The sequence below is a fragment of the Penicillium coprophilum genome (assembly GCF_028826855.1).
Source record: "Penicillium coprophilum strain IBT 35676 chromosome Unknown utg000005l_segment0_segment0, whole genome shotgun sequence".
Taxonomy (NCBI): Eukaryota; Fungi; Ascomycota; class Eurotiomycetes; order Eurotiales; family Aspergillaceae; genus Penicillium; species Penicillium coprophilum.
In genome coordinates, this window is record NW_026622724.1 from 1,229,701 (window position 1) to 1,253,225 (window position 23,525).

General features: G+C 52.0%; 7 protein-coding genes across 7 annotated transcripts; 3 read left to right on the top strand and 4 right to left on the bottom strand.

Annotated features, from left to right (window-relative positions):
- Window positions 1-282: 282 nt before the first annotated feature.
- On the top strand, window positions 283-1,590 carry N7500_008060 (FAD-dependent oxidoreductase; the record flags this gene model as incomplete). The annotated part of the gene is made up of 1 exon (XM_056679204.1): window positions 283-1,590. The coding sequence occupies one exon, from the start codon at window positions 283-285 to the stop codon at window positions 1,588-1,590; it is 1,308 nt and encodes a 435-aa protein (XP_056529576.1).
- Window positions 1,591-1,826: 236 nt separating this feature from the next.
- Window positions 1,827-2,315, bottom strand: N7500_008061 (nuclear transport factor 2 family protein; the record flags this gene model as incomplete). Its single annotated transcript, XM_056679205.1, has 1 exon — window positions 1,827-2,315. The coding sequence occupies one exon, from the start codon at window positions 2,313-2,315 to the stop codon at window positions 1,827-1,829; it is 489 nt and encodes a 162-aa protein (XP_056529577.1).
- A 543-nt stretch (window positions 2,316-2,858) lies between these two features.
- On the top strand, window positions 2,859-10,655 carry N7500_008062 (type I iterative polyketide synthase; the record flags this gene model as incomplete). The annotated part of the gene is made up of 3 exons (XM_056679206.1): window positions 2,859-3,053; window positions 3,106-3,250; window positions 3,307-10,655. The coding sequence occupies 3 exons, from the start codon at window positions 2,859-2,861 to the stop codon at window positions 10,653-10,655; spliced, it is 7,689 nt and encodes a 2,562-aa protein (XP_056529578.1).
- Window positions 10,656-11,651: 996 nt separating this feature from the next.
- On the bottom strand, window positions 11,652-13,595 carry N7500_008063 (uncharacterized protein; the record flags this gene model as incomplete). The annotated part of the gene is given in 5 exon segments (XM_056679207.1): window positions 11,652-11,855; window positions 11,905-12,396; window positions 12,451-13,030; window positions 13,043-13,500; window positions 13,527-13,595. The coding sequence occupies 5 exon segments, from the start codon at window positions 13,593-13,595 to the stop codon at window positions 11,652-11,654; spliced, it is 1,803 nt and encodes a 600-aa protein (XP_056529579.1).
- Window positions 13,596-14,053: 458 nt separating this feature from the next.
- Window positions 14,054-14,387, bottom strand: N7500_008064 (uncharacterized protein; the record flags this gene model as incomplete). Its single annotated transcript, XM_056679208.1, has 2 exons — window positions 14,054-14,270; window positions 14,326-14,387. 2 exons carry the CDS (start codon window positions 14,385-14,387, stop codon window positions 14,054-14,056), a joined length of 279 nt encoding a protein of 92 aa, XP_056529580.1.
- A 2,277-nt stretch (window positions 14,388-16,664) lies between these two features.
- Window positions 16,665-18,056, bottom strand: N7500_008065 (uncharacterized protein; the record flags this gene model as incomplete). Its single annotated transcript, XM_056679209.1, has 1 exon — window positions 16,665-18,056. The coding sequence occupies one exon, from the start codon at window positions 18,054-18,056 to the stop codon at window positions 16,665-16,667; it is 1,392 nt and encodes a 463-aa protein (XP_056529581.1).
- Window positions 18,057-20,593: 2,537 nt separating this feature from the next.
- On the top strand, window positions 20,594-22,809 carry N7500_008066 (uncharacterized protein; the record flags this gene model as incomplete). The annotated part of the gene is made up of 3 exons (XM_056679210.1): window positions 20,594-20,691; window positions 20,778-22,099; window positions 22,169-22,809. The coding sequence occupies 3 exons, from the start codon at window positions 20,594-20,596 to the stop codon at window positions 22,807-22,809; spliced, it is 2,061 nt and encodes a 686-aa protein (XP_056529582.1).
- Window positions 22,810-23,525: the final 716 nt, after the last annotated feature.

Consider the following 23,525-nt stretch of genomic DNA (forward strand, 5'->3'; position numbering starts at 1 on the left):
AAACACGTGGAAACTGCACTGATCCACCTTGATGCGTGTCAATCCCTACTCCGTACTCCGTTGCATATCGTTCATGGGGTTTGAATTGATCCGAAGGTGCATATAAGCCTCCGCGTGGAGGAGCATAGAATTACATCTGAGAAGGGGAATCCAAAGTCCGGACTCAGTCTGACAGATCATACCATAGACACAGACTCGATATATATAGATTTATCCAATACGCCATTTCCATTATCCTCAACTACATCCACTTCATACATTGAACTCGTTATTACTACAAACATGGGAAGCATTGCACCCCCTCTTCAAGTGGCCGTGGTCGGCGGCGGCATCATTGGTGTCATGACGGCAGTCGGCCTGCGTCGCCGGGGCATTAACGCAACCCTCTACGAGCGAGCTTCCACCTGGCACGAGGTTAGTGCCGGGTTCGCATTCACCGGCGCAGCGCGAGAGTGGATGGGGATGATTGACCCGGCTCTTGTCGAGCTCCTGGGTAGCATGAGCGGCAAATCCGACTCCACCACAAGCAACGCCTACTGGGACGGCTTCCACCCTCGGACAAACGAGGAAGCTGAAGATGAGACTAAGTCACTGCTCTTCCGAACACCCACCAACAACCTCAGCTTCTGGGGCTGCGTGCGCTCACAGTTCCTCAAGGGGATGGCGGCCATGCTGCCTGAAGATATGACGGTCTTTGGGAAGCAGCTGGCAGGCTACGACGAGGTCAACGACAAAGTTATTCTCCACTTTGACGACGGCAGCACCGCTCAAGCTGATGTTTTGCTCGGCTGTGATGGCATCCATTCAGCCACCCGGAAAGTCATGCTAGGGGATGAGAGCCGGGCGGGCTTCAGCCACACCGTCACATACCGCACCATGGTCCCCATCGATGTGGGCATCAAAGCCCTCGGCCAGAAGGTTGCGCTGAACGCCTGCAATCATCTGGGGCCAAATGCGGACCTACTCTGCTATCCCGTCATGTCCATGACTCTTCTCAACATCGCTGTTTTCGCTTACGAGGACTCGGAGTTTCCTGACCCCGATAGGATGACGGTCCAAGTGGACCGCAGCGAGATTGCAAAGGTGTTCGAGGGTTTCAGCCCGCAGGTTGCTGATATCTGGAAACTTTATCCCGAAAAGGTTGTCAAGTGGGGAATCTTTGATCTGGAAGATAACCCCCCCTCGACATATGCCCGCGGTCGAGCCTGTCTCGTCGGAGACGCTGCACACGCCAGTACCCCGTACATGGGGGTGGGGGCCTGCACCGGCGTTGAGGACGCCCTTGTTATCTGCACACTCCTGGAGTCGGTCCAGAAGAAGGCCCTTGCCGGTGAGGAGCTGAAGGGGGCGTTGGAAGAGGCGCTCCAGACGTACAATGGAGCAAGATTAGAGCGAGGCCGGTGGATTCACCACCACTCGCGTCAGATGGGCCAGATGTACCACTGGAGGTACGGACCTACAGGCCGTGATCCACAGCGGATGAAGCAGAAGCTCGAGGAGAACTGGGGGAATGTGGTAACTTATGATGTGCTCGCGCCTCTTCAGCCGGAACTGCGTGCGTTGGCGAGGAGTCACCAAAAATCACTGTAGATACTTTGATCAGTTAATTTTGAATCGATTTTGTGTAAATTTTAATCTTATCCACGTGAACTTGATAGATTTTCTCCTGATTGTAGGTGCCTCTACAACCCAAGCCAGACATTCTCAAGAAAACTCTTACTCAATCATCAAAGCACAACCCTACAAATTGGGAGATATTGAAACTTTGGTGAAATCAAGTTAACACTTTGAAACTTTCAGGTACCATAACTACTATCTAATACTATCTATTCACTGCTCGGAGGCTTCATGATGGAACGATCGCCAGTAGACCAAACGTGGGTCGATATCATCGTCTTCAGCTTCCAAAGGTCCTCCACCTTGACAGCATCGCAGGCGTAGAATGCACCGGTAACGAACTTGGTTGAATCTGGCTCATAGCCCTTGCCCAAGATGCAGTGCACTGCCTGAGCGTTGAAGGTGACCCGAGCAGTGGTTTCGGTGTCGACGCTGACACGGACGTTGGACAGATAGTGGACGGTGTCAACGTTATCGGCAACATGAGTCCACACTTTGTTCTTCAGCTCTTCGTAGCCGTTGCACGCCTTGAAGGCGATATCGGTGTAAATGTCGGGCGTCGCGCTGGACTCGAGAAGCTCCTCGCTGGCATGGTCAATGGAGGCGAAAGCGCGATAACAGGCGTCGATGATAGCCTCGCGGTCGCTGAGAGGAGGGCCAGCCAGCTTGGCAGGAAGGGGAGTTCCGTTTCGAACCATGTTGTTTGTAGAGATTTGTCTATAGAGATGGTTGTTTGTAGCGGTGATTGACGTCGGGGAGGAAGGCAAGTTGATGGGCTGATGTCAATGTTGAAAGACACATCCACCCTTTAATAAATAGACGGAGTATACAAAATCATAATTAATATCTTATTTCCGTGTCTCAGCCCGACGTGAGATGTCGCTTGAAGTTTGTCGCGCGCCGGACAAAGAATGTAGCGTTCATGGCCTGTAACTATTTTGAGCCCCGAAACAGCCCCCAAACAGGCCCCTGTGGCTAGGGCTAAGGATTAGGGATTACCCGCACAATTCTCACTGCAAGAATGTAGTTGATGATGGTGATAAGCTTCGGTGAATCAATTTATTCATACGGACTGGTAAAAGCGTATATATAGAGATACATAGACATGTCCATCTTGACAGGATACCTTTACTTCCGGAATACTTTGCCATATATTGCTGCGAGCTGCTACCTACCTATCCTCTTTGTAAATTTAATAATATTCCAGACCCAACGACCCTCCACTCTACTTCTAGATCGAAATGGATACCGACGGCGAGTGGGCCAGTGAGCCGATTGCCATCATCGGCATGAGCTGCAAGTTTTCCGGCGGTGCCAGCAGTCCTGACAAGTTCTGGGACCTTATGGCATCAGGCAGGGATGGCTGGAGTGAGATTCCAGAGGACCGGTATAACCTCAAAGGAGTCTATCACGCAAACCACGAAAGAACCAGCACGGTAATGCTCTTCTCTGCATGACCTACCTAGAATCTTTTACTGATAAGCCCAGACACATGTCAAAGGGGGTCACTTCCTGGACGAGGATGTAGCAGCTTTTGACGCAGCCTTCTTCAACTACTCGGCGGAGATGGCTCAGGTGGTCGACCCTCAATTCCGACTCCAGCTCGAATCTGCTTATGAGGCCCTTGAAAATGGTCTGTTCTCCGTGCTTTCGCGTCATGAATGATGATATCAACTAACTAATCCACAGCCGGCCTGTCCATGTCCCAAGTAATGGGGTCTCAGACGTCCGTCTTTGCTGGCGTCTTCGCCCACGACTACCAGGAGGGAATTATTCGAGACGAAGATAGACTGCCACGATTCAACGTAGTTGGCACATGGAGCCCTATGTCATCCAACCGTATCTCACACTTTTTCGATTTCCGAGGCGCCAGCATGACCCTAGAGACTGGATGTTCGACGACATTGGTGGCTATCCACCAAGCGGTCCAGACCTTGCGCAACCGTGAGGCCAACATGTCCATGGTGACTGGCGCCAACGTAATGCTGAATCCGGACACCTTCAAAGCCATTGGGTCGCTAGGAATGCTGTCACCTGATGGCAGGTCATACTCATTTGATTCCCGTGCCAATGGGTACGGCCGTGGAGAGGGCGTGGCTACTATCATCATCAAGCGACTGTCAGATGCACTTGCTGCCAATGACCCCATTCGTGCAGTAATCCGTGAGACAGCATTGAACCAGGATGGCAAGACGGACACCATCACAACGCCATCTGGTGCAGCGCAGGTGGATCTTATGCGGGAATGCTACAGCCGTGCTGGCCTTGACCCTCGTGGCACCCAATACTTCGAGGCTCATGGCACAGGTACACCAACTGGTGATCCGATTGAAGCGCAAGCCATAGCCACTATCTTCAGCCAAGGCCAAGGCCGGGAGGACAAGGACCACTATCTGCGCATTGGCTCGGTGAAGACTAACGTAGGCCACACCGAGGCCGTGTCCGGTCTTGCTGCCATAATCAAAGGTGTCTTGTGCCTTGAAAAGGGGTTGATTCCACCTACTGTCAACTTTGAAACGCCTAACCCCAAGCTTAAGCTGGAAGATTGGCGGCTTAAGGTGGTAAGGGCGACAGAACAGTGGCCTGACAGTCTGATCGATGGCCCGCGTCGTATGTCAGTCAACAACTTTGGCTACGGCGGAGCCAATGCTCATGTCATTTTGGAGAATGCCGACCCCTGGACCTTGACTTCAGGTCTGGATTTTGAACTTGTCAATGGTCACGGATTGAAAAGCAATGGGAACGCCTCGGAAGATGTCTCAGATGCCAAAGTGCTTATCCTTAGTGCGCGCGACGAACGCGGCTGTCAGCAACTGGTTTCCGACCTCAAGAATTATCTGGAAAAGCACAAGTCGCTTGATCACAAGGCCTCTGAGCAGTTGCTGCAGAATTTAAGCTACACCTTGGGCGAGCGTCGGACCATCTTCCAGTGGGTTGCAGCGCACCAGGTCCGTCTTGATAACGGGACTCTCGACTCGGTGATCCAAGCCCTTGAATCGCCTCGTTTCAAGCCAACTCGTCGGAATTCCGAGAGCCCACGCATCGGCATGATCTTCACCGGCCAGGGCGCGCAGTGGTATGCCATGGGTCGTGAACTACTGAGCTTGTACCCTGTCTTCCGCCAGTCCATTGAGGAGGCTGAGACGTACCTAAACGCTCTCGGGGCTGACTGGTCACTGCTCGAGGAGCTACAGCGTGACAAGAAGACATCCAAGGTCCACGACACAAAGATCAGCATTCCCATTTGTGTCGCGCTACAGATTGCCTTGGTACGTCTGCTTGAATCTTGGGGCATCACACCATCAGGAGTCGCCAGCCACTCATCGGGTGAGATTTCAGCGGCTTTTGCTACGGGAGCCCTCACACATCGTCAGGCCATAGCCACGGCCTACTTCCGCGCTGTCCTTGTAGCAGACGAGACACAGCGCGCACCTGGATCTGCCAAAGGTGCTATGGCGGCAGTCGGGCTGGGTGTTGACGCAGTGAAGCCCTACCTTGACAGGCTGACCAAGGGCAGAGCTGTGGTTGCATGCGTCAACAGTCCTCAGAGTGTCACTATCTCTGGTGATGAAGACGCAGTTGACGAGATTACCGAATTCTGCAAGCAGGACGACGTGTTTGCTCGTCGCCTCAAGGTCCAACAGGCATACCATTCACACCATATGGATCCATTTGCCGATGCCTACCGGGAGCGTCTTCGAATTGAGATGGCCCGGAGTGTAGTCAAAGGCGACAAGCAGGAGCTCAAGGCAATTTTCTCATCCGCAGTCACTGGCGGGCGTATCACCGACATCAAGGAGATTGCTAGCCCCGACCACTGGGTCGGTAGTCTGGTGCAGCCGGTGGAGTTTGTTGACTCCTTGACTGAGCTGGTCCTCGGGGATCCTGATGACCCGACGGGGAGAAGCGTGGATGTCCTTCTCGAGGTCGGCCCTCATACAGCCCTAGGAGGCCCGATCCGCGAGATCTTGTCACTTCCCGAGTTTGAAGGCATTGAGCTTCCATACTGGGGCTGTCTCGTACGCGACGAGCATGCAGGCGACAGTATGCGCTCTGCCGCGATTAACCTGTTCCGCGAAGGACAATCCCTCGCCATGGACCAGATCAACTTCCCCGTGCCTGCATATGACGGCGAGGGCCCCCAGGTTTTGACGGACCTTCCATCGTATCCCTGGAACCACACGATGCGCCATTGGCAAGAGTCCAGAGTCAACCGTGCTATTCGCGAGCGCAGCCAGCCTCCTCACGAGCTACTCGGCATGCCGGTCGCTGGCAATGACCCTAGCGCGTCCGTATGGCGCAGGGTATTGCGCGTCACCGAAACCCCGTGGCTGCGCGATCATATGGTTCAAGGCAGTATTGTGTACCCAGGCGCCGGCTATATTTGCCTTGCAATCGAGGCCGCTAGACAATTGACTGGTAATGACAAGAAAATCTCAGGAGTCCGCCTGCGTGACGTCAACTTCTTGTTTGCCCTGGTTATTCCAGACAACGCGGATGGCGTGGAGATTCGAACCACGCTCCAGTCTGTCCCTGAGCGGGAGATTGGGGCTCAAGGCTGGTGGCGCTTTGAGGTGTCCTCGGTCACATTGGAGAACCGGTGGACATTGCACGCTACGGGCATGGTTGGTATAGAGGAGTCAGCCGTCTCAGAGACTGAACGCCGTCGTCCATTGTCGACTTATACCCGCCAGCCAAACCCTCAAGACTTGTTTGCCAATCTCAGGGCACGCAGCGTCTATCACGGTCCCCTCTTCCAAAACACCAACCAAATTATCCAGGATGGCCGAGAACCACGATCCATATGCGATATCACAATCCGCCACGAAGCTTCGTCTGATACAGACCCAGAGGTGGCAGCGAAGAACAGCCTTTTGCACCCAATCACACTCGATGCTGTCGTTGTGGCCTTTTATTCCGCCCTCCCCAGCGTCGGGGCCCTACAGCAAGAGCCCAAGCTTCCGCGCTCTATCGCATCGATGTGGATATCCAGCAACATCAGCCACGAGATCGGCCACAAGCTGCAGTGCGACACATCCCTACTTCATGACGACCCCCAACGCGGGAGGGCCGATATCACAGTATTTGATGGCAAAACAGACGACGTAGTGCTCAAGATGCAGGGCGTTGAGCTGGCGTCGCTGGGAAGGGGCAGCTCAGCCAGCACCTCGATGGAGGAGGTGTGCAGCAAGCTTGTGTGGGAACCTGCCCTTTCGATTCGGAACCCGCTGGCTTTCAAACAAATCAAACAGAACCTGGTGCCGAAAAACTCCGATCAAGAGCTAGATGTTGTCAAGGATCTCCAGCGCTTGTGCATTGCTTATGCCTCTGGTGCCCTGCGAGAACTGACTCCGGGCGATGTGGCCGGACTGCAGGAACAGCCACATTTGGCTAAATACTATGAATTCCTACGTGGGTTGGTCAATCAAACTACCGAGGAGTCTGGAAAGTCTCAGCCGTCTATGGAGAGCGTTGATGAGAAGGTGATTGGCGGTCTTGGGCCCCTCCTCGCATCTATCCTCCGCGGTGAACGCAGCGTGGAAGAAGTCAGTACCTTAATTGATGAATACAACGCAAACTCAATGCGTCAGTCATCATCCATCAAGCAGCTCTCTGCTCTGCTACAAACAATTGCACACACGAGCCCAGGTGCCAGCGTCCTCCAAATTGGGAGCGGTACTGGTACTCTCGCCACACGCCGCATACTGGAGTCCCTTGACACGAACTTGTTGGTCAGCTGGCACATCACTGAGCAATCTCCAGAATTACTGGAGGACGCGCGTGCTGAACTTGCCGAGTGGGCCGACTTGCTCGAGTTTGACCAACTTGATATTGAGCAAAGTCCATCGAAGCAGAAGTTTACCCCAGAGAGCTACGACTTTGTTGTATCCTTGCATGCTCTACACAATGTCGAGGACCCGGCAAGTGCACTGGCAAATGCACGCACTCTGCTGAAGCCAGGGGGCACGCTGCTCTTTGCGGAGACGACTAAGAATCAGGTTGATACGGATTTCGTCTTTGGTTTACTTCCGGGCTGGTTGCAGGACAATAAACCAGCCTCGTCCTGGGACACCGTGCTTCGAGATGCGGGCTTTAGTGGCATTGACCTTGAAATTCATGACTCGGAGGGCGATATCCGCAGCAACAGCGTAATCATGTCCACTGTGCCTGCCGCGGACCAGAAACCCGACTTGAGCAAGGTTAAAGACAGCTTTGCGGTCGTTTCCAGCATCAGAACACCTCCATCAACCGCCATTGTCGATCAGTTATGCCAGCGCATTCAGGCCTTGACCGGTACCGCCACAGCGCACCTCGTGTTGGAAAAGAGCAGCCGCGATACATACAAGAATAAGATCTGTGTGTTTATTGGCGAGATTGACCGGCCCATTCTGGCGGACCTCGATGCAGGGCGGATGGAAAATCTCCGCGCAATGGTCACGCAATGTAGTGGCTTGCTTTGGGTCACGACTGGTGGAACTGTTGAAATCGAGGCTCCCGAACGGGCCTTGCACCAGGGCTTCTTGCGTGTACTGCGCAACGAATACATCAGCCGCCGCTTGATCTCCGTGGACCTTGACCCTGCTCATGCAGAGGCAACTGCAGCCGGATTGTCCTCGGGCGCAGATCTCGCCGTCTCGGCCATCGTCCAGGTCCTCGAGGAGGGCTTTGGGCATGGCAGCACTCAAACTGGTCCAGCCGAGTTCGAGTACGCCGAGCGAAATGGTGTCCTGCATGTTCCCCGCTACTACAAGGATGAAAAATACAACAACATGGTGACTGGCCCGCTTGTGCCAAGCTGGAGTGACCAGGACGAGAGCAGCATTCCCTTAGAGCGCCTCTTCCAGGACCGACAACTCCAGTTGCAAGTCGGCATCCCAGGACACATGGACACGCTCGCTTTCGTTGACAATGATCAAACCCATGGAGATCTATCACCAGAACTTGTGGAGATCACCCCTCGAGCTCACGGGGCTTGCTCCCGCGATGTCATGGCCGCCATGGGCCAGCTCAAGGATCAATCCATGGGCTTTGAATGCGCGGGTATCGTTGCGCGACTTGGTTCCGAGGCTCAGGCCAAAGGCTACAGGGTCGGTGACCGTGTCTTAGCCCTTTCGTCAGGCACATCTTTTGCCAGCAATGTCCGCGTTCCATGGCATGGGGTCATCCAGATGCCAAAGGACATGGACTTTGTCAACGCTGCATCGCTTCCCCTGGCCTTTACAGTTGCCTACTTTGCTCTCGTTAAGAGCGCAAGTCTGACAGCTGGGCAGTCAGTTCTCATCCATGCTGCAGCCGGAGCAATTGGACAGGCCGCAATCATGCTGGCCAAGCACTTGGGTGTCACAGAGATCTACGCTACAGTCGGCTCCCCTGAGAAGCGAGAGCTCCTCGAGCGCGAATATGGCATTTCTTCTGAGCGTATCTTCACCAGCCGCGACGCATCCTTTGCCCCAGCGGTTCTTGCTGCTACCAAGGGACGCGGTGTGGACCTCGTGCTCAGCTCACTTTCTGGCCCGCTACTTCAGGAAAGTCTCAAGACAGTTGCACCTCTCGGTTATTTGATGCAAATTGGCAAGGTAGACATTGAGAGCAACAGCCTGATGGCACTCGAGTCTTTCTCTCGCGGTATCTCATTTATATCAATGGACATCCCTACCCTTTTGCAGCGCCGAGGAGCAGATGTGCACCGTGCACTTGGTGAGCTCGCCAGCCTCGTCGAACAGCAGGTGGTGAAGCCGGTTCACCCTGTTACAGTTTACCCCATGCAAGAAATCCAGGCAGCTTTCCGCTTTGTTCAAACAGGCGACCAGATGGGTAAAGTTGTCCTCTCAGCTGGATCGGACGAACAGGTCTACGTCGTCCCTCGACCAAAGGGTGTAACAGCTCGAACTCAACTACGATCCGATGCATCTTACCTCATCGTGGGAGGTGTTGGCGGTATTGGGCGTTCAGTTGCGCACTGGCTGGTGGCTCACGGTGCGCAGCACCTGATCCTACTTTCTCGCAGTGCTGGCAATCTCGATCTCGAGCGGAATAAAAACAGTGACGGGACACTGTTCATTAACGAACTGCGTCAAATGGGCTGTCGAGTCAAGCCCGTCAGCTGCGACGTCTCGCTCTCTAGCTCACTGACCGTGGCTCTCAGAGCCTGTGAAGACGACGGCTTCCCTCCAGTACGCGGCGTCATCCAGGGTGCCATGTTACTGCGCGACGCTATCTTCGAGCAGATGACATTCGACGACTGGCGCAGTGGCCTCAGTCCTAAGCTATACGGCACCTGGAACCTACACACCGAGTTCTCGCGACCAGACTCTCTCGACTTCTTCGTTATGCTATCGTCTATCTCGGGCGTGGTGGGCATTGCATCCCAAAGCAACTACGCCGCCGGTGGCTCCTACGAAGACGCCATGGCTCGCTGGCGCCAATCTCAGGGCCTGCCCGGTGTGGCCATTGACCTGGGTCCTATTTCCGACATTGGCTACGTTTCGACAGACACCAGAGTCGCCGAGCGTCTACGCAAGGAAGGTGAATTTGCCATGCTTGACGAGGACATTGTTCTCCGTGCCCTCAACGCTGCGGTCCTACATCCGCTGGGCCGGTCTCAAATCATCGTCGGCCTCACCTCCTCTCCGGGTCCGCACTGGGATCCCAACGGTCGTTCCCAGCTCGGCCGTGATGCGCGCTATGCAACGCTGCGACCCCACGTCAAGGCGTCGGCCCGACAGGACGGTGAAAATACTAGTGCCTCGCTTGCCACGCAGTTGGCAGAGGCCAATGACCTGCAGGACGGAGCACGGCTCATCGGAGCGGCTATTGCGGAGAAGCTTGCGGACATCTTCATGACCCCGATAGCGGAGATCGACCTGAGCAAGCCACCGGCCCACTTTGGAGTCGACTCGCTAATTGCGGTGGAGTTAAGAAATATGCTTGCATTGCAGGCGTCGGCGGATATTTCCATCTTCAATATCATTCAGACGGCCAGTCTTGATGCGTTGGCTGGCTTGGTGGCGGAGAAGAGCAAATATTTCCAGGCTTAGTCGAGATACCTACCCTCTAAATTAGATTGTGAACAATTAACAGTTGCCGATTGTGTCTTTGTTGCTATTCTTGTGTGTATATAATATATATAGGTAGAGACCATCAGGCCTCTCGCACCAATAGAAGCCTATTTTTCTTACAGCTATACCTTTACCAGCCGTTCGTATTCCGAATACGGAGTACTCCGGACCGATTTGATGGTCCGGTCCTGACGGGGCATATTTCCGTGCCCATGTCGTTGACTTGCAGAAAAGGACAAGGGTGCAAAACTAGCCTCATTCCTCTTGACGCTGACGTGGGGTCTGAATAGTCTCTCGTATGACCTGAACTAGCGTGTCCCGAGTACTCGGGCGGGCCATTTTGGGCTCCATGTCTCAATGCGGAAAATGCTGTTCCTAGCCCGTGCTCTCGGCGTTCGGCCGTTCATCCGAGGATCTGAAGACCGGAAAATATTCAGTAGATTTAGATCCGACACTAATGCACGCCTGCTGGTGTCTTGCCACGCGGGCAGTCCGATACAATTGTCAGCCAATGACAGCAAACGCCTATGCATCACCCCTGCTACCCAGGTACCTGAATAACAAGAGATTTCAAACGGCTTTGATTGGTCGCCTATATATCCGAAATCTAGATAGGTATCAAGTAGCAAACCAAGCGGAATCCTAATTGATGCCTTATCTTCAAGACGTATCACCATGCTTGCATACAAGTGGCAATCCTAGCCACTGTGGCAGACTCTACAAGATACGTACTGGCAAATACGTGCTCAAGGGTCACATAGATCTCGGAATAAGTCGCTTACTAGGAGTTTTGTTGGCAAATCTGTATCTAGGCTTTCTATGAGGTGATAAGGTAAAGGAATTGCAAAATGTCCTGTATCAGAGAGATACACAATTTTATCTAATTGCCATACAACGCGTATATTTCTATATAATGGCTACATACTGAAAAGCTTCATTATTGTCGATTCGGCATCTAATGATCTCACTCCTTTCTTATCGCACTGAGTAGATTGCAACATCGCCCGGGGGTTTTAAGAGCTGAAGGTAGTTCTGTGCAAGCTTATTGAGGCCCGTAGAGGCTTCCAGCATTGCCAAGATGTTGGGCATAAGCTTGATATAGGCGTCATTCAGCTCGGGGGGGGATTGTGAAAATCGGGCGCCCAGGAGGAGCAGGATTGGGGTTAAAGGGTGCATCTGCTATTATTAGCAATCAGCTTACACTTTTATCACAGCCGGTTAGGCTTACCTGGAAGTGTTGGCCAAGTACAGCCACTAGTAGAGAGATATCGGTCACGGCATCCAGGGCTTGTTGTTGGTGCTCTGCATGGAGGGCTCGAGCAAGCTGCGTTCCTTCCACGCCGGTCCCTAATGGCTTGGATTCAATGAGGTCGTAGAGCATAAGCACATCAATCTGTGCCGCCAGGGCAACAAAGGCGATAATGGGATCCGGGTACTCCAGTGATGCGTAGATTCGCAGCATCCTAATCCGTTGCGCCAGTAGTACATTCAGAGTTCGATGTCGGCTGCAAAACTCTTCGGACGGTCTGATCGGGGCGTTCTGCTTATGCTGGAGGACTCGCCCGCACATTGTGGCACCGATGATACACTCTGCAAACGGCGATAAGCTGTTATGTGGCCACTCGACGCTGACATCCGGGACCACGTCCGCGAGGAAACCCATCTCTTTTGGGCGATTGCTTGCAAAGTTTGCTTCAGGAGTCGGCAGCCGTACTCGTATCTAGATTGAGTAAATATGTGTTTGTTTTTTTTTCACAGAGCACTCAAGACTGACCAGCCGTTCGTCAAAGAACATGTGTAGCCCATCCACCATACTTGTGAAGCGGTCAATTAAATATGCAAACCAAAAGGTCCTTCGTTTTGTTTCAATATCGATCCAGTCATCCTGGCTCGGAGTGAGTGGCCTTTGATACTGGTCTAGCTGCATGGTGTGAGGGGTTCGAGGCATGTCGAGCTCGTATAGTCTCATCATTTGAATCAAGCGAAAAGCTCTGCCGGCGGACATCATGCCTCGGTGGAAGTCCTGGCAAGTTAACTCGTAGATTGCAAACAAGGCCCACGCCTGGGTTTGTTCTAGGGAGATTTGGTGGCAGGGCTCCTCTGCTTCGAGTTCGTGCAGAAGCTGCCTCGTTTCCGCGTAAAACTTGTGACATTGAACCTGAAACTGACTGGAGAGTGATGAGGCCAACGTCCACATTGCGTACTGTAGGCATGTCCTCTTTTTGCACTTGTTTGGTTGTTTCGACCATGATCGGTAGCGGTGAGTATGGATGATTGGCGCAAACGCATACGCCCGGTCGAAATACAGCTGGTCTCTTCGCCATATTAGCACTGTCGTCCAACGAGGATAATATCTAGGTACATACAAATCATTATGCATCATGGGAGAGATCACGAGACCGGGTTCCATTGGAATTTGGACCAACTCTGGCACACCGTCCATTGGCGGCAACTCAAAGTACGAGCTCGTATACGGATTATCGAAACATCCCCAGGGCTCTACCGTGGGGAATGGAAATTCTACCGGTCCTGCCGGCCATTGCAGTATATCTGTCGCTTCGGGTGTTGTGGCATGGTTTTCGTTGTTGTCTGTGCCGCTGTCGTTGTCCGCGGTCTGGTAGGTTGGTGCTGGAGATGTCCCCTGTCTTTCTAACTGGCCCTCGAGCTCCTCTATTTTTTTCTGTAGCGTCTTGAGATATCCTTTTCTGGGCCCTCGAGGCGGACAGCTGTCTCGCACTATGCATTCCACCCCGGATGTAGCACACGCTGTGCATTGAGGTCTTATCCTATCGCAGCGGATTCTTCGTCGTCGACACTCTTCGCACTGCGTTCAAAGGGTCAGTATCATACTATCCAACTCTCCGCATGGGCGATGAGGCCTACTGCGATTCCCGGCTGTTGTCGCTGTTGGCCCGCCATGGTTGCTTGAAAGGGTCTGTGGAGTATACAATCGGTCTTCCTCTTTCAGGGAGGGGGAATCTGGATTGATAATTTATTGAGTCTTATCGCTTCCTATTGCTTGACATCAACAATATATGAATAACCTTTTCTATTTTTATTGAGTATATAATTAATAAAAAAAAACATTTGAATTAATACCAAAGTTACCCCGTACCTTACATGGAGACAGAAATACGGAGTAGACTCCGAAATCTTTTTAAAATACCGTCATTCTATTGAGAACAAGACTCAGACTAATTCCCAGAAAGTCAAGTAAGCGGATACGATAATCGCTTCACTGGTTCGGGTGAGATACTCAAGCTAGGGCTAGCGGGACCGGGGGCCAAAGACTGGACACGGTCCGGTCCGCCTTCTTGGCGGTCCCGCCCGGTCTACTGAGCGGCCTAGACAGGGTGGGACCGATCGCTGACTGTATCTCACGTCAGCCTATCACCATGCCCAGCTGTGCTGCGAATACCGCACAGCCGACTGTAGAACCGCTTCAAGGGCGCCGTGTAACGCTGAATACGACCTTTTTCAGGACGCTTGGCCGGTGGAGCTTGACCTGGCTTAGCTTCCGAGCCTCGCCTTAGCCAACGGTAAGATGCTTCTGTTTCACGGTCGATTCCTGCTTTTAGTCCCATTTTCTCGCCTCTTTTGACTTACTCGAGTTTGGCCCCTTTGGTCTAATCTCCTCTCGTACGCTTACCTTCCTTTGGCCCCTTCACACTGGCCGAAGTTGTAATTGAGGCATTTTTGCCATTGGTCCATTCCTCGTGTCGCCAACTCCAACAAAGTCTGTGTATAGGCTTGCAAGCATTGATGTCGTTGACGCCTTGGACTTTGCTATCCACCAGTGGGCTCTGCTGATGTGTGACATGATCGCCTGTGTGGCCGAAGGATTCCTAGTGTGGCAGACTTGGGGGCGGGAGATTCCAGGCCCCGTATACGGCCTGTCCCGAGCCAGAGTGGTGAGGCATGTGCAAGTTACTCAATGAGATAATCAATGAAGGAGTTTATTACACCCCGATTTGGCAGTAATGATGTTCTTCAGCATGTAGCCTTATAGAAAAGTACACATATTCCAATAAGATAGAACTAGAATTCGATACGGGGAATTTCGCATGTCTTATACCCTGCCACCCCCTAGGCGATCACAAGAACCCAACCGGACTCGGAGACTTGAATCCGGCTCCAGGTTGGATATGTCCACCCAGACCTGGGTTGTGCAGGTGCGACTGACTCATGGGGAAGGTTTTGGAAATACCGTAAATTACAAAAGGTGAGTGGATTGCAGATAAGATAAGACATAGACACGTGACCTCGGAAAATTCCCGGCCCCAGCCTGTGAACACAGAGCTCCGTCGACCTGCGTCCTGCGGTTGACCTATTCTAGAATGCGGATATCTCCCTTCAATCAGGCCACTTCGATCAGGCCACCTGAGGTTACATCGCTTTAATTTTACCTAGCCATGAACTCCACGTGTCTACAATGTACGGAGTAGTTTACACCATCGGTTTCTCCTGTTTCTGACGTCCAATCAATTTATATCCCGAGAGCACAGTCCAATATAGGCCAAAAGCGAAAATCTCGCACACGCCTCTGACCCTAGCTGATGCTTATGTTGTGGCCCGTGCGGGAGCCACACGATCTTACTGGTGCCTACATATTAGCAACCGAAATTGTGTATTCCAAGTTTTATCAGTCAAATCCGCGGCCCGCGGGGATAGTTGCGGCGAATCGTCGGCGGTAGTCCCAAGAAGAAAAGCGTGGCTTTGCGTCCCTAGATGCAAGCGCCTCGGTGGTACAAGCCCCTCAGCCCTCCGTATCTCCAATCAAATGCCGGTTGCAGTTCCCATTCTAATTATTTGAGGACCTTGGGCCTGAAGATCACGCCATTGGAACGATCCTTGCTCTACACTTGAGGAAGGGGATGATTGGCGATGGCTACGGGAGGGCTTATGCACTACTCAAGGGGCTTTTCTCCCGCTGCTCGATATTCAGAATAAGCCACCAAGGGTCCTGCCACAACCCAATACCCTCCCGATGGAAGAAATAACCACACATAAATTCGAAGCAGCTCTAATGAGCACGGCGCCATAGGAAGCTCCCGGACCAGACGAACTGTCAACGGTTGTTTGACGGCGAACTTGGCTCCCCGTAAGACACAGGCTTGTCGAAATCCTCCAAACATCTCTCCTGCTGAGCTACTTTCCTAGCGCGCAGGTCTGCCACAAGGATCACCGCTTTCCTTGACCCTCTTCCTGCCCCTCAACGCCAACTCAGTTGATTTGCCTATCACAAGAAAGCAAAAAACAATTGTGTCTGTCGATTACCATACACGATAGACAGTGGGCTCATCTCCCGAAGCGCACACTTCCAGGGCAGCCAACCTGTCATCACTGGAGTTACCGAAGCAATCAATCAATTAATGGAAATAGGCGCTAAGGCTCTTTTAAAACCTCCAGCGGAAGAAACCAAGGGACGTCTACGGGCATCAGCATCACAATAGGCACGGGTGAATACATAACACTGAAACGACTATTCTCAACAGTCCATCACTAGCCAATTTACACGTCAATTAAAATCAGCCCCGCCGAGGCTTCGTACAAAATACTACATAAATACCTAGAAAGGAGAAAAGTGTCGATCTTAGCGCAGCTCCGCACTAGACACGTAAGACAGAAGGGATATCTTCATCGAATTAGCCAGAGTGGTGGAGATCGGTGCGGGTGTGGTGTTGAGCGCGAGTCAGTCCAGCAGTTCCTGCTTCGGTGCACAAGATGGGACGGGCAGCACCGCCTGCTTATTAGATCGGTGGGCTCCCACTTTGATAATTTTGTCGCGTAGGGATGAACCCATCATGGGGGAGGACACTTTAGCTAGGGGCTGCATACTACCTAAGTTCGTAAAAGGCCTGCGGAATGACAATAATGATAGTAATAAGTTCATTGTAATAGTGGTATATACACTTCTTAATTAGAATATATCTCAAGGCAAATGCTGGAAACCCATGCACAATCTCAACAGGTAACAGTATCGGTACATCACGACTGGGCAGCGTGAATGATGTCCGGAAGGATGTTGTGAGTGTTGGTCCAGATCTGAGTCGAGCCAGCAACAAATAGCGAGCTGATATACCAAGTGTTCCTGTGGCCCTGGAGGCCCTTCATCTTGCCATACCAGCCATTTGCAATGTCGCGAGTCGGGGGACTCAAATGGAAGGGCGAGTAATCCGCAAAGTCTTGGAACGTTGGCTCCACGGGCTCGATACCGCTCTCGCTCTGCAGCCACTTGATGGTGTTTCGAGTGACCTCCTCAATCTCTTCTTGTGTCTGAGGGTCGACCGAGTTGTACCAATAGAAAAAGTACCCAGGAGTAGCTGCACCAGCAATCTCTACCACTCCAGGAAGACCAGCGACGTGGTACGGTGTGTTTTCGCCGACGTTGGTGTAAGCAACTCCCGCCTCGAGCCCGGTATTGTTCATCACGCCCGCGTAGTAGTGCTTGCCAGAGAGCTTGCTCAGGATGGAATATTCCTTTTGGTCGAGACCAAAGTACTTGGTATTGTCCAAGACTGGTGGCATAGCAATGATGAGCTGCTTGGCCTTGATGAGCTTCTTGCCAGAGGGAGTGTTGACCACGAGTCGCACTCCGTCCTTGCAGGAGGATCCACGCTGTGCTGCAATGATGGAGGATTTCAGCAAGACATGCTCCTTCAACTCGGCCAGGGCGTTGTCGTAAATCTGGGAGTTGTAGTGAGTGGCACTGCGAACCGCTGCTCCGCTGTACTCCGCCAATTCAACGTGGTTGCCGTCGTTAAAGATGGCCAGCGCGGTGGTGTCCAGGGGATTGCCAGGGGTCGCTGGCCATAGCAGACCTGCTTCAGCCGATGCAGGGGAGAGCTTCTGCTTCTTGGCAAACTCCGGCCAGGTCAGAAGCAGGTCTTTGGGCACATTTTTCGGTAGGTTATTGAGATCGTCGAGGAAAGGATACTTGTTGAGCACGGCCACATAGTCGCCCTCGATATTCGGCCGGGTGTGGTTCGGAAGGGCCACTTTTTTGTCAAAGTCGTAGTACTTGGGGTTTCCGAAATCCGAAGGCTGGAAAGGCGCTAGAGGCGAGTTCAACCTCTTGAAAAAGTCACGGACGATGGGGATGTCTTGATGGAGCTGCACGCCAATGTCGATGCTGACCCCTGTGGCCTCGTCGCGGAAAGTCCGGGTGTTTCCACCGAGTCGGTCCGTCACTTCAACCACGGTGAAGGTCTTGTTCTGATCGGCGAGACTGACTGCTGCATAGGTGCCTGCTGCTCCTCCGCCGATAATGGCAAAGTCCCGCTCGATGACATCCTCTGCAGCATATGCCGACGGGTCGAATTGATGAGGGTGGGCACGGGCAGCCAGGGCCCCAGCGACGAAAAGAAAGGCACTCAACATGTTGAAACAATGGATGGATTTGATCGAGACTGGCAGTACCGGTGCCGCGAGCACCTTTTATACAAGTACATACTGAGGCTCTGACTTACTTTCCTCCGCAAGAAACTCCGATGTCAGGCCAGGGGGCGGAGGATCGATACAGCCCCCAAGTGGAGTATGCCTACAAGTAATTAAGTAAGCAAGGCTAATTAAGATTTGGATCGGGGAAATTGAGACCACTAGGCTGTGATAGTGCCGGCCAGGGTGTTATAGCGCTCTGCAAATCCCACAAAAGCCATAACCCAGCTCAACCACTCCGCAAATAGGCTGGGCTTTTGGCCCGACCTTCGGGGCCGCATGGCCCCGGGGGAAAGCCCACTAGGCCGTGATAGGTGCCCATTGGGGCCCGAAAAGCACCAAACTTCCAAGGTTGGAATACAAATATTTTCAGAAACGCGACTTTTTTAACTACGCAATGTATAGACCCCGTTTCTCGTCTTTATCTAAGGGTGATACTCTCTTGTTCGATCATTATGTAGTAAACTAATACTTTGATGTATAAATCCCTTTGGAAAACGCGAGAAAACGCGCTTTTCAGAATCTTCAAGTTATAGTGGTCCACCAGAAAAGAGATTGTGCTCCTCCTGTACAAAGTATAGATCTGGATTATATTCATACTTACATGAACATTTCCGCGACATCTTGATCCCCACTTATTGGATTTTATTCAGAATTGAAATATACAATTATATAGCAATTTTGATTCCAAAAACTGAATGGATACAGCGATTACAGGATACTTGTTCAATTAGCTGGACCACGATGGGGTCCTTGGGCCCTCACGAAGCTTTAGTGGCAACGCCCATAGCCCACTAGGCTTGGACTCTGGGCTTTGGGCTTTGGGCTTAGGATCCGGGCCCATTTGTGGGTTCTGCGGTGCGCTAGTCAGGACTGATCCGCACAGCACTGGATTGGCACGGCGGCCGAGACGAGTTTGGTCATGGGTGTGATGAGATCGTCACGGTGTCGGACAGGGATTCGCCCCTCGGGGACGCCTGCCGGCCACGGCAGCGCCTGAAGACCGACGGATCCTAACACCTGACCAAGATATCTCTGCCGTGAGCTTGTCAAAGCCGTCTTGGGGGATGCGACGATGGCATCACAGCTTGAGCCCAAACAGCAACTACGTGTAAGCATTGAGGAGTGAAACTGGTAGATAATATCACGGTAGAGCTGCGAGTCGGTCTCGGCGGTGTCACCTTGCATAGGGTGGTCTTCCACTGCGACAGACACGATGAAGAGCTTTATAGTGGTATGTGAGCCGGAAAAGGTTCACCTATAGCAGAAACCCGCAAGTCACCATTCTATCTTTTGGTCTGTGGTTCTGGATTCTGTACGGAGTACAGTCCGTAGACATTTTGGCTTTGTAAGTGGGTACTGCTGCCCAGGTGTATGCTGCACTCCCGGGCGTTCGGACTTTCTGAGCCCTAATTGATGTCTTTTCCGCCTGTTAGATCGCAACCCCCGGCCTTTGGGTCCATGTCGAATGCCGTTAGACAGGTGGTATCAGACCAGTACTTACATTCCTTTGCCCAAATCCCAGCCTATGGTGTGCCTTCCAATGATTCATCCACTATGCTGTTGGCGAAAGACTAGAATGCAAGACCCCTCATAATGACGCACGCTACAGAAGGGCATGATCCATCACACCTTACCGTACAACCGGAATGTAAAACACCCGTCCTTACCGACAGTAGCGATATTTGTTTGTTACCAGGTCTTCGTCAAGTAAAGACTGTATAGTCGATTGGGAAGAAAAGGAGGGGAAAGGGTGTCCCACTCCTCGAGTTATTCCCTATGGCAAAGCATACCAAGCCCTTGGGACATTGATATCGACAAACCTCCCAGAGAGCAAAAAAGGAAGGTCAATTATCATGCGGTGAGATGCTTGTAAGCGCTACAGGATTTCCCCGGTAACTTTCGTAACGTTGTGTATCCATTACGGAGTACGGAGTAGCTTGGCGAGTAACTAAATTTATCCGCGAGAGGTTTATTTTGTATGGCCTCACCATACAAAAGATACTTAGGTACCATATTCTTGCTCATTCCTCGACATGGCCAAAGGAAGTATGTTTCAATTGATCACATTTCAGGAGTAATAAATACATCCAAAGTGCAAGATATTCCTACGTATAATTCACTTAGTGTCTTATAGCAAGTTCGAGGGTTGCGAAAATCCATATCGTAAGTTCCTTTTATACAGGTCATACAAACGATACATTTTGGAGGCTATGATAGATTTGCCTCAAGACAGGTGCACTTGGCAAGCTTATGATTGCTTGGCAGAATTCGGGTTTACTTTGAAAAGATTAAGACTTGATTGATCTACAATGGACTCAGGGGCGGGCCGCTTGGGCAATCCCGGAGAATAAAAGCGGGCTAATCTGATTACTCTCTGTGCAAAGTAATCGGTGAGATTGGATATCCCTCTTTCATCTACCTTCTCTTGTAAACACGAATACATCGTATAGCTCCCACCTCCGGGTGAATGACCGAGAATGGCTGGTCGATCAGCGCCGTATGGACAAGCGTGTTTAAGCTGCTTCAAAACAAAATGCAAGTGCGTTCTACGTTCGGACGGCAATGGATGTGAAAGGTCAGTCTGAGCTGTGCTTTGGCGGTTGTGCCTTGCAACCCCCTAGCCTGCGCACAATAGTTGACACGAACGGATACCTTATGCAGGTGCTACCGTCTTAAGCGCCCGTGCCATCCCGCTGATGCCATACGCCGTCGCAGCGATAAAAAGCAAAATTCATCGGACGCCCGTATCGCAAAACTTGAGGGCACCCTCGACCAGCTAGTCTCGCTACTTTCTGTGGACAACACCCGTGGAGACAGAGTCAACATATGGTCGCACCAGCAATCTCCCCCCATCGTTCCATATCCAGACGTGGTCGCAGAAGGAATCGAGGGAAGTGCCACAGTGAAGGGCCCCGCCCCCGCCTTTATCAATGAAGAAAACGATACCGATACCGACGCTGTCGGTGACTCTACTTCTTGGTGGGCGATGAACAATGCGAATGAGTTCAGCGCCAACGGTATCTCTGTTACCACCTCCTCGTCCTTGACCGGGTCGGGCGCATTTGAATCGCCCTCTGTGCCTAGGCCCTCTTTATCTCCACCCCCTGCATCGGTTTCTATTGATATCTTCTGCTCACGTATGCTGCACCACTTCCCCTTTTTTCATTTCCCTGCCCACCTCACGGCCGAGCAGCTGCAGCTAGACCGACCGTTCCTGTTCCGCGCCATTATTTGCGTGACCTCGGCATCGGTCGAGGGTAACAAAGCAAGCTCCCTCGAGCTGAAGCGTGTGCTTTGCGAAACGGCATTCCTTCGACAATCGCAGCAGAACCAGCAGCGACCACAGCATGAAACAGTCGATCTGCTGCTAGGTCTTCTTGTCTACATTGCATGGGGTTGGGAGCACTTGCGCAGCCGTCGCAGTCTATCACGACTCATGGGGGTGGCCACATCATTGGTTGGAGAATTGCGCTCTCATGACCAAGTTATACCAGATGTTTCGCACACAATAAGGCACCTTGAACCAAACGGCGGCTATGACGATGTGTATGGCGTCCCGATAGCGACTACGGCGACAACGACAACGACAACGACAGCAAGTGCTGGGGCATCTGATACCCACCTCTACCTTGAGCGCCAGCGAGCCATTCTAGGTTGCTTTGTGTTGGGGTCAGCGCTCTCAGCCTACTTCTCTCAGGCCGATGCGCCACGGTGGACACCTCAAATGGACGAAGGTTTTGCTGCCATTTTCTCTAGCGGCAACAGCGTCGGAACAAAATGCTCATCTGATGCTGCCCTGGCTCTTCAGGTCCGCATGCAGTTGCTCGCTATGAAGGCTGCCCAGGTCTGGGAGCGAGCCCAGCTTCCTGACCACCCCCCACCAGAGGCTCTTTCACGTCAAGCTCTCTTCTACATCAAGACACTGATGGGCCAGGTACAGGAACTCAGGGCGTCTGTCCCTCCAGCATGCCAGCAGCACTTTGGTAGGTGTCCAGCTCGGCTCAGGGTTTTATTCGGAATACATGAGCTAGTGGTCGCTGACAAATAAATAGGCCTCCTCGCTCAGACGTATTACACAGAGATGTGTATTATAGAGTCCGTCCACCTCCAAGACTCCATTCCCTCGTCACCGCCGAGATATGGACCCACGCGCATATCTTGCTTCTGGCAGTCAGCACTGACAATTAAGTCGTGCGTGACAACCTTCCTGACCCTCTCGCCATCTGGACTCCTTGGTGTCTCTTTTATCCAGTGGGCTCAGCTGGCGCGGTGTTTGGCCACCTTGCACCGACTGAGCACGCTCCAAGAACCTGGCTGGGACCCAGCCACTGTGAGCAGGCTCGTTGATCTCCCCGTCCTGTTATCCTACACGGCGGATAAGCTAGAGCTTGCTGCTGCTGAGGCTGGTGAGCAGCTCGGGTCAGTCGACGGTGTTTTCACACAACTAGCCCGCGGTCTACGCATGTTCCAGTCGGCATATCACGATTCAGTGCCACTTCCCCAACGGGAAGAGGCACATAGAGCAAAGGAGGCAGGAACTAGAGCCGGGATTATACCGGATGTCACCGAAGCTACAGCTCCAATCACGGAAGCATATACAGATGCGTTGGCATATACCCAACAGGCAGGTCCCACGTTATGGTTAGATCAGTTTTTTGTTGACTATGACGATCAGATGCTATCTACTTTGTAGAAGCTTGGGATCCTTGTACTGCAAATAGAGGTAGTCGTCACGAACAGTTATTACCCACAAACAATGAATTACGGTATCCTTGTATGGCGATCGCACTATTGTGGATGAGGCATATGCAATCTTCTACTGCTCGACTCAGATTTACTTGATCACGTAACTACACTTCGTGATCCAACCCTATCATCTTCACTGGGCGAACCTATGGCCTCAGCATACTGCCATATATGTGCCTTCAAGATCTATGTGCATGTATCACACTATGAGTTGACAATTGTGTGTGGAATAATGTCTAGAAGCTATTCACCCCTCATATTTGATGATTCGAGAAGGAGTTTCAAGAAATGAACGGGCAACTATCGTTTTGAGCTCCTATGGCCTGTAAGAAACCCGATGTCTGAAGCCACGGTGAGCCATGTGACTATGTTTATAGTCCCGACCCCTTTCAATCCCTTCTATTATTGATATAAATAGTTCCAGCTTAGTAGAGTCCGGGTATAGCTCTTTAAGTCCGTCAGCCTACAGGGGCATGAACAATGACCGGATTTCCAGAGTCCGGTCCCGACCTGTAGCAATTAACCCTAAAGGACTTCACTCTCACATGAAGATTCCGGTCCTTGTCCTAAGCTTTTGCTTTCCCTTTTTAACATGTCCTCTTGCAATGTTGCTATATATATCTCAATGGCTGCAAGCTAACTTGATCGCGTTTTCTTCCAACA